Genomic DNA, 10108 nt, shown 5'->3' on the forward strand with positions numbered 1-10108 from the left:
AGGGCCACGGGGTAGACTCCACACAGGGCCACGGGGTAGAATCCACACAGGGCCACGGGGTAGAATCCTCACAGGGCCACGGGGTGGAATCCACACAGGGCCACGGGGTGGAATCCTCACAGGGCCACGGGGTAGCCAGGCAGCCTCAGAGAGGCTCTCAGTGCCTAGTGAGACCTTCTGTAGGGGTAGGGGGAGCCACAGAACAGTGTCAAGGTCAGCTCCTGTGGTATGTCCTCATCAGAAACAGACCAGGGAGGCCAAGCGACACAGGACATAGGAGATGGACAGGAATGGCAGGGTGGTAAGAGGGAGTCATGACCATCAGGGTGTTGGGTGATTACTAAGGAGACAAAATGTCCAAAATGAGCTATAGTAAAGACCGCACAACTCTAAAAATACTAAAAGCCATGAATTCTGTGTTCTCACAGATGAGTGTACGGTATGCAAATGAAGTCACAGTAAAGGGGAGGGAGGGACAAGCAGACGTAGGTGGAACACGCTAGTGGGGGGGAGGGAGGGAGAAAGGGAAAGAGGGAATGAAGGAAACGGGGTGTCTCTCCAGAATACTCACAGGAGTGCCACAAGAGACGGCCCAAAGTGGACAGAATCCAACGCTAATCTCCAGAGCAGCCGCCTCTGGTGCTCTGTTCCTAAGGTGTGGCTGACCTGCAGAGGCCTGGGGCAGCCAGAACGTGGCTCCATGGGGCAGGCAGAGGCCTGGGGCAGCCAGAACGTGGCTCCGTGGGGCAGGCAGAGGGGGCTGCCAGGGCCTAGAGTGTGGCCTCGTGGCTGTGTCCAGCTGGACCAAAGCCACAGGACCTCATCAACACCTAAGCATGCGTGCACCATTTAGCAATAGGTGGGGAATTCAAGGAAATCCCGCACGTGGTGTCCACGAATAGCCCCATATCTCCAGTTGACAAATCAGAGAACTCTGACTGCAACTGAGAACCACGGAAGCCCTCCTGCCTAGGTCAGCCCACTCAGGTACCCTTGCTGCTGCTCGGAGCCAGGCACAAGCTGCGGGATCGGCTGGGTGCTGGGAGGGATCGGCTGGGTGCAGGGGAAAGGGAATGCACCTGGCTATTGTCAATTTCGGGGCCAGATTGCAGCTCAGAGATGAGTTCCCAATGGGCACACACCATTCCTAGGGTCCCCCCTAAGGGCCACAAAGAGTGGAGGAGAAGCTTAGGAAATAAGACACATGGGAAGCCAGAAGTCCCAGTGAGCAATGGACCCTATGTCAGCCTTGCAAAGATAAAGGACAGCAGTGTTCACAGATATCCACAGACCTCAATGCTCAGCCTCAGTGCCCAGCCTGGGAGCCCGGCTCCCCATCCCATCAGACTCACAAAGCAAGCAGGTAAGCCCTACAGGAGACCCAAAACCAGCTGGTCAGGGCTACCAAGTCATGTCCCCAAGTCAGTAGGCCATTGACAAGAGGAGACCTTCCCAGGCACTTGGGCGGGTAAACAGTGCTGGACTCTGTCCCGTAGAGAAGGTGGTGGCTCATGCAAACCTTGGGGCGGCGGTATAGAGAGGGGCAAGGCCATCCCCATTGCGAAAGGTGCCTGCTTCATCTCATCTACCTGTGACCGATGACACGGACTGCCCAGCCCACCGACTACAGAGGCCTTGCCCACTCTGGGGACTGCTCAGGACTTCTGGTAGGGTCCTTGCTGGACCTGAGTTCTGATGAACTATGTGTCTTCCCTCCACCCCCAGTCCAACAGGGATAGAGTAGCCAGAGCCCTCCGGAGTCCCCACATACCGGCTGCGGTGCTGCTCCTGTGAGGTCCCAGCTTTGCTCCGCCCACAGTGGCCTTCTCGAGAACTCCAAACCCCACCCCACTCAAGTCCCAGCCCCTGACCCTAGCTCTGGCTCTGGCCCTGACGGAAGTAGGCAGGGGATGCCACGTGACTTAGCCTCCTGTGACAGTCCTCAGGCAGCCATCCACCCAGACAGTCAGCCTGGGAACTGGCTCCGGCCTCAGCCACTGCCCTCATTTCCTCTGCTGGCTTCCTGAGCTGGGGGTGGGGAAGGCCACAACCACTGGTCCCATTGCCACTAGTTCCTCTGTGACAGGCAGGCAAGGCCCAGACTACGGGGACCTGAAATCAGAGTCCCAACAGGCACTATGACCCAGATTATCACACGACAAGAATATGGGGTGACACAGGGGTCTCCCCACCATAGACATAGCCTTCAGCCTACCTGGGAACAGACATCAGAACCACTGTCTTTTGAACAATAAGAGCGGGTCCCCTCATGGTCTGCCTCGGGCTTCCGTCCAGTCGACACTAGTCCGTCCCTGTCCCAATAGCCATGAAAGAAAGGCAGGTGGCCACAGTCCTGGGAGGAGGGCCTGGCAGAGCACTGGGCACAGCCCACCCTCAGGAAGTACTCCACGAGTCCAGGACAGGTGCCAGAGACATCAAGTATGTTAGCCACCAGGACCCACCACGTATACGCAGATGCGTGGCCGACTGAGGGTTTGCCAGCTCCTCCTTGGTCCCTGGGCCTGAGGGGTACTATACCTAAATTCTTTGGCTGCCTGGGTAAAGATCCCAAACTGGCGGCTTCTGTGGGAATGGTTCTTTCCTGGCCCCGAACAAGTCTGGCAGTGGCAGGTGTTCGGTGAGGACTGGGCAAGGCCTTGCTGGTTCTTCCAGCTTGGGGTGGGCAGCCCTCTGCTTGTAGTGCTTTTGCTTGACCCCAGTACCTCTCCCCACACCCCTCATTTCTGTGCCCTCTTAGCAGGATATCTGTCACTGGATTTAGGGCTCACCCCATTCTGAGGTTCGGGGGGTCATAGTCCCAGTGATACCTCTCAAGTGAGCACACACTTGTAGAACCCTTGAGACGGGACAGTGAAGCTCAGGCAAAGAACCCTGTGTCCTGCAGACCGGGAGCTCACACCCACAAGATTCCCCCACAGGAGTACCTGCACACTGCATGTGCACACAAGGAACATGTGTGCAGGTACACTTGGACATGGACACGCTTAGGTCCTGCCAGTCCGACTATGCCTGTCTCATTCGCCATGTGGGAGGTGCGTGTTGCAGATATGTTTGTGTCCATGTCTGTGTGTGCCAGGGAATATTGGGGAGAGCAGCAGAAACCCCACATGTCTCCTGCCCCTGCCCCTGCCCCTGCCCCAGGGTTCTGTGACCACCCTCTGGTGGTTTCACTGAACTGCTTCCAGAGAAGCAGCCTGTATATAGCCAGCACGCCACCTCTCAGACCGGTCACCCCTAACCTACAGGCTTTAATGGCTCATCAAGAAGAGGTCATACTGAGGTAGGGTCGGCCTTAAATCTAGGCCCATAGCTTCCTGTCACGGGGCCCACAGGCAGGGTGACAAGCCAGAGACAGCACCCTGGACCCTACATTCAGCTGCTATGAAGGCCTGGCTAGTCTGTGCCTTCAACCAGGTCCGGTGACAGATCAGGTTTGTCACTCAGTGAGTCACAACTTTCCATATTCCAAGTCCATCTGTGAGCCAGGGACTAGTGCTCCTGGGGACCCCCTGGCTCGTTTTCAGGGCCGCCTTTGTCGCAAGTCCCAAGTACACCCATCCACGTGCCACTCAGATCCGGGTCTTCTGCCACAGTCACTATGAGCCCAGGAATGCCAGTCCTGTACCCTGTCTCATGTGGACACCAAGGAAACAACATCCCAGAAGGGCACAGCCAGGGTCTTCATTTGGAGCCCACCGTGGGGTGAAGACTTGAGCAGGGACCAGGATGTAGGCTGAGGGGCTGGAGACAACGAGCAGCGGGCACCGTGCAGGGTAAGCGGGCAATGGCAGACAGCGGAGTGGGACAGCCATGCCTTCTCTGCGCTTCTGTAAGCTGCCAGGGTGGCCACCAGCTCCATACTCCCCGCCTCAGACAGGAAGCTGGCAGAGGCCGCCCTGACCAGCCTTGCCCGGTACCCAGTACTCCACAGCACCACGTGGACCCACCTTACAGATAAGCAAACTAAGGACCAGAGAGGGTCAGACGTCAGGGAGTGAGCAAATAGTGTGGGGGGACGCTAGGGCTCCCCCAGCCCTGGCGTGGGAGGGCAGTCCCAAAGTATCGTGGGAGTGCAGGTTCCTCCAAGGGAAGCACCTCACTGGAGTCCCTACACCACTGCTAAGGGCCCTGGCCACTAGCGACACTAGCACCGGTACCAGGCCCCAGCAAACATCCCTGGCCTATATTAGCTCCCTTAGCTGCACCAGGCACACTGAGGAGGAGAGTGAGAAACAAGGTCAGTCCCCTGCCTCAGTGCGAGCTGACTGCCATTCACCGAGGTCATCAGCTTCTACCCCTTCCAGCTGCTCTTGTCCTCCATGACCCCCTGTCGCCCCCTTTCCTTGACTATCATGCTCTGTCTGCCTGGAGAGCGGTCTCAGAGACTTAAGGAATGGCCAAAGAGCACACAGCCAAGAGGCTACTGGGTAGGGTCTGCCAAGAAATCCTTCATGGTCACCCACATCCTGGGTGACAGGGAATGGGGCACAGAGTCAGACTTCACAGCAGGCCCGTGAAGCATGGCGCTTGTCCGGCCATGACACCCGACGATTATGTTCAGCCCCAGCAACCTGTCCTGTCCAGGGACAGGGTGGCTGTGTAGCGAGGGGCCCAGCATGCTAACAGCCGCCACTTCAAGCTTGCCTGCCAGTCCTACGATGCTTGCAGACCTGGCCATAGGTGCAAGGGCTCCTTAGGGGACTGTCAGGGAGCACTGGACAACCCATAAACACACTCTTCGACCACACAAACATGAGCCTTCCTTTGAACTTTGGTGGCTCTAACTTCGACAACATCAGCTAGACCATCTCTCTCTCCCTACTGTGAAGAGGGAGAAAAGCCATTCAGCTTCTGCGGGTACAGGGGCCTTCAGGCACCAGTTATGCCCATACCTCCTCACCCTCACAAATGGCTCACCAGGTTCCTCCTCCAACCCAGACCCAGCCATAGGCATCACCATCCCATCTTCCAAAAGGGGAAGCAGAAGCCCAGATCGGCAGACACAGGGACTCTGATAGCAGAGTGGCTCGTGAGCACAGTCTTTCCCTCCAGCACCCAGGCCTGGCCTTGCTCCCCACTAAGTCCCCCATCGCCACCATCCAAGCCCTCGGGGCAGCAAAGGCACCATGCCCACGGGCACACAGCTCTCACGTCCCGCTAGATCATTACACCAACCAACACACTGTAATTACACAGATCAACTGCGCAAGAGCTCAAGAGCTGCCTGCAGTCCTGCCGGCGCTCCGAGGTGGGGGAGGGGCGCTTCTGTCCTGGGTACCCCGGAGGAGGAAGGAGGAAGGGGTGACAAGCCACCGGGGCGAGTCCGGGCAAATGGGAGGATGCAGGGCTTCCTCCCTCCCTCCTGTGAACAGCCTAGGCCCCACCCCTATCCAAACAGCTCCAGGGCCACCTGTCTGGAGTCTGGAAGGACCAAGTGCTGGGTAAGGCTTGCCATGGGGGACATCCTGGAGCCCTGATGCTGGGGATATCTGTCCCTAAAGGGGGTCTGGGCCTGAAGCTGCTGCTCAAGGCCATCTCCACTCCTGCCGTAGCTTCAGTGGGTCACAATCACTGCTGCTAGCTAGGTTCTGTGCCTTTGGTTGGACAGTAAATGGTGACCTTCAAGCCCCTTGGGTCAGCCAGGAAGTCACTTCTGAGCAAGGGACATGACAGCCCTAACTAAGCCCAGTAGGCAGCGCCCATCAGCCCCCCTCCCTAGGAGCAAATGCCTTCAGATGGAGTCCTGCCCGGGGGACTCGGTGCATCACAGCACACACTGGCCCCACTCCAGGAGGGAGACCCAGGAGAGCCATCACGTGTGAGCTGGGCTTTGTTTGGGCTGTGCAGCCCAAGCCAAAGCCCGGGGGGACATGTGGGTGGGACTCGTTACCCTCCCACTCAGGACAAGCAAACAGAATACACGTTAGAGACAGCTGCCACAGCCCCCTCTGCCCTCCACAGCTGTCCACCCTGCTCGGGCAGCCGTGGTAAACACATTATCCCTGTGTCCACAAGCCAGGTGGAGCAAGAGGCCCACCCCCAGGTCCTGTGCGGCCAGCTGGTCGGTACCACCTCTCCAGAGGGGGATCTCAGGTGGGCTCATGTTAGGGGTCTTCATTGACCCCACACACCCACCACAAGCTGCCGGGGCGGGGGTGGGGGACTGGCTGGACAGGGATTTGCAGAAACCAGCGCAGGTTTGGGAAGGGGCCTTCCGCACCAAAACATGGACCAGCAAGCTCCCACAGTGGGCCTGGGCTCCTACCCTGCCTTGCAGAACACCCCTCACCTCCCCAGGGCCCTGAGTCCTGGCAACCTCTCTCCGGGACACCTGGGGCCAACACAGGCCCTCTTGTCCCAGTTACCTGCGCCAGGGAGGCATCCAAAGAGACAGGGGCTGATGCTGCCAGCCAGAGCTGAAGGGGCCGGCTGTGCAGAGGGTCTGGCCCCAAGGCCTGCCCACCTCCGGAGACCTGTAGTGGGTCCTCGCCGGTCCCTGTTCTTCTGCGGGGACTCAGGGCAGAGAAAGGGTTAATTTCCAGGCAAAATGGGAAACCGTGGCTCCAGCAGCATCATGTCGGCAGTGGGAAGACAGGTGGGGGGGCAGCTGCAGCCGCAAGGCCGCCTCCGAGGGCGCCGCGCGGACTCACCCGGGTCGAAGTGGGAGCTGAAGGCGAAGCTGGGGTTGAAGAAGGACGACGACATGGCCAGGGCCAGCAGCGTGATGGGCATCCCCGGGGCCGGCGTTGCGCTCAGGCTCAGAACGCCCGCGGCCTGGGCCAGCGTCCCGGCATCATCGCCCAGCGGCCTCCGCAGGTGCGGAGCGCACGGCCCCCCGCTCCTAGCGCCCCCAGCCACCGCCGCAGCGCGGGCACCAGTGGGGGCGGCGACAGACGAGGCGCCTCCGCCCGCCGCCGCGGCGCCGCGGGGCTCCGGCTGGTGCAGTCCGAAAACACGCGGGAGCGCGCGCGAGGTGGGGGGGACGGAGTGGAAGGGAGGATGGAGGAGGGGGTACGAGGGTTCTGGGGATACGGAGCCGGGACAAAGCAGGGAAGGGGCATGCAGGTCGTGGACAATGGGGAAGGAGAGGGGTCTCAGAGGCAGGGGTCTATGGGATGAGGGGGGTGCAGATTGAGGGCACAGAGACTGGGGACAAGGAGTGGGGAACAGAGGCAGGGGAGGAGCGTGGGTCGTGGGACACTAAGTGATGGGAGGGGGCACGGAAGCCCGGACCAAGGGGTAGGCAGGATGAAGGCTGAGCGGCACGGAGGCAGGGGTTAGGAGTGCACAGATGATGGGGCTATAGAGAGGGATGAAGGCTGGGAGCACAGGGACTGGGGAGAACGAGAGGGTCAGAGGCAGAAAGAGGGGTATACAGGTTGTGGGACACTAAAGGATGTAGAGGGGCCCGAGGCTGATGCTGCGGGATCTGTGGAGCCCAGAGTGGAGACACAAGCACAGAAGGGACTCGCAGGTCCCAGCAGACGAAGGGTGTGGGCGGAGGGAAGGGGTTTGGAGGCCTGGGCTACCGGGATGGAGACGAGGGCACAGAGAGGGGAGGGACACTGAGGTGTTGAGATGCAGGCAGTGGGGGGCACCGAAGCTGTGGGGACCCGAAGGGGTCGGCACGGAAGTGGGGGGGTGAATCAGGGAACTGCGGCAGAGGCGGGAAGCATGAAGGTCGGAGGTCTCAGGGGCCTGAGATGGAGATCCAGCCCTGGATGAGGGGGAGACTGGAAGCCTGCCAGGCATGGACGCTGTGGGCGTCTCAAGAGGTCACTGAGGTCATGGGGATTGTCACAGAGGCCAAGAGTCATGGAGGAGGTTATGGACAGGAGTGGAATGAAGGTGCGGAGCCGGGGTCCTGCTGAGTAGCGGAGGGTGCACGGAGATAGATGGGGGCACCCAGGAGCTTGGGGACACCGGGTCACTCGCAGGTTTGGGGGGTGGCTTGTCGGGAGGCGCTTGCGCTGGTGGAGGCGGGGGAAGCTGTTTTTGTACTAACCGCCTGCGGCTGTGCCACGCTGCGACGAACGGCCGCCCCCACCCGCACAGATCGGCCACGGCGTTTGGAGCGGGCGGCGGCGCCGGGCACGGACGCTGCTGTGCCCTGCGCTCCTCCTCCTCCCGCCGCAGCGCCATCTTGCAGCGTTGCGACGCAGCTGCGGGCCTTGCAGCGAGTAGGCGGAGGCACGAAGAGGGGCTGTCACCTGCAGCTCTGGGGTCCTGGACAGTCATACGGTCACCCATTCATCCATTCTCGGGCCAGTTACAGAGACCCTTGGGGTCCACAGCTGGAGAGCAAGGAAGGGGATTATGCTATCTGGAAGCCTGAGAGAGTGGAGTGTTTGAGCAGAGGGTCCGCAGTGACCGGAGCAGCAGAATGGTTAGGGTCAGCAGAGTCAGAGAGATCAGGGTCCACCCTGCTTTTTCCAACATGACGCTTTTGAAATTTGGGGTAGTCATCTCTGCCCATGTTGTCAGCTGTGGTGAAGCAACACAGCTCAGCTGGAGGGCCATCGGGCCATCGGGCTTTGGGGTTGGCCTTGAGTTTATGGCTGAGTTTGTGATCCTCTTGGAATCCCATGGAAAAGTGGTCGAGGCAGCCCCGGTATTCTTTTTTTTTTTTTTTTTTTTTTTTTTTTTTTTGGTTTTTTCGAGACAGGGTTTCGCTGTGGCTTTGGAGCCTGTCCTGGAACTAGCTCCTGGAAGACAGGCTGGTCTCGAACTCACAGAGATCCGCCTGCCTCTGCCTCCCGAGTGCTGGGATTAAAGGCGTGCGCCACCATCGCCCGGCAAGCCCCGGTATTCTTGGAGTCGCCAATGATCATCGGTTCATGAACTAGTTTCATCCCAGGTTGGGGGGCCGGGCAGCAAGCACCTCTAGGTAAGAGAACCTCGCTGTGTGGCTCTTCCCTGTTCCTTGGCCAGGGTTGCCGTGGAGTTACCACACGCTTCAGTGTGTATACTCTGATGTCAAAGGACATTCTGTAGTTCCGCCCCCAATCAAGGGGGGATGCGGTCCCTAGAAGCAGCTGACCTCAAGAGCGTGGCCTGGCAGGGGCCAGGCTTATGGGAGAGGTGGCAGGCACATCTAGGAATGAAGGCAGAGAGGAGGCCCTGGAGAGGAAGACTGGGCTGAGAAAGAGGGGGATGAGCAGGCTAGGAGCCTTCAGCGAGAGGGCAAGGCTAGACCTGGAAGACGGTGAGGTAATGAGGCCCCCACCTCAGAGAAAAATTGGGGTGGGGACCCCAAAACCTAGCAGTCATGTCCATGCAGACTTAAAATGCTGACGTGTGCTGTCCCGATGGGGATGAGCCACAAAAACAGGCTGCTCGGTGAGGAGGCCAGTCAGAAGGTCACAGGGCTGTGGTTCTGTTTACAGGAACAAATGTCCGGAGAAGCCTGGTCCACAGAGACCAGCTGCAGGCAGGGATTGCCGGAATCCCCCGAGAGGGGAAGTGCGGGGTGACCACGAGGCTCCTTGTGGAGCTGAGGACAAATGTGCTGGCCTTGGGTAAAAGTGGCAGCTACAAGCCCAACGAACCCACCGACCAGCACGACCCGACCAAAGGTGGAGGCAACGACAAAGCCCTGCTGAATTGTCAACTCTAAAAAGATTCTCCATTATTTATTGTGTGTGTGCACACGGGTATGCCTGTCATGGCGCACGCGTACAGGTCAGAGACCGGCTTTTGGGAGTCACTTCCCTCCTTCCTTCTGTGGGTTTCTGGGATCAAACTCAGGTCAGCAGGACGGAGGCAAGTGCCTGTGCCCACTGAGTCATCTTGCCATCCCTGAATTACAGACTTTAAAATGTAAGCATTCAAGCTGAGTGGTGGTGACGCACACTGTCAATCCCAGCATTCACGAGGCAGAGGGAGGTGGATCCCTGAGTTCGAGGGGAGAGTGAGGCCCAGGACTGCTAGGGCTACACAGAGAGACCCAGTCTGGAAAGACAAAACGACAAAGTGTTCGACAAAGTGTTCTCCATGTATTTTTGAAACAGGGTGTTGGGGAGCCCAGACTGGACACAAGCTATATAGCCAATGTTAATCTTGGTTTTTTATTTATATATATATATAT

The 10108-nt window shown here is 59.0% G+C and overlaps 1 protein-coding gene across 2 annotated transcripts in view; it reads right to left on the reverse strand.

The window, feature by feature from the left end:
• Positions 1 to 7648, reverse strand: part of Aatk (apoptosis associated tyrosine kinase) — a 39590-nt gene extending 31942 nt beyond the window's left edge. Inside the window, exon 1 of one of the 2 annotated variants that reach the window (XM_013347615.2) lies at positions 6672 to 7648. In XM_013347615.2, coding sequence (XP_013203069.1) covers positions 6672 to 6753 — 82 coding nt within the window. In that variant the 5' untranslated portion in view covers positions 6754 to 7648. Of the gene's footprint in view, positions 1 to 6386; positions 6543 to 6671 lie in introns of those variants that run through there. The other variant, XM_005350845.2, reaches the window with a different exon arrangement.
• Positions 7649 to 10108: the final 2460 nt, after the last annotated feature.

The sequence above is a fragment of the Microtus ochrogaster genome, chromosome 7 (genome assembly GCF_000317375.1).
Source record: "Microtus ochrogaster isolate Prairie Vole_2 chromosome 7, MicOch1.0, whole genome shotgun sequence".
NCBI classification, from domain to species: domain Eukaryota; kingdom Metazoa; phylum Chordata; class Mammalia; order Rodentia; family Cricetidae; genus Microtus; species Microtus ochrogaster.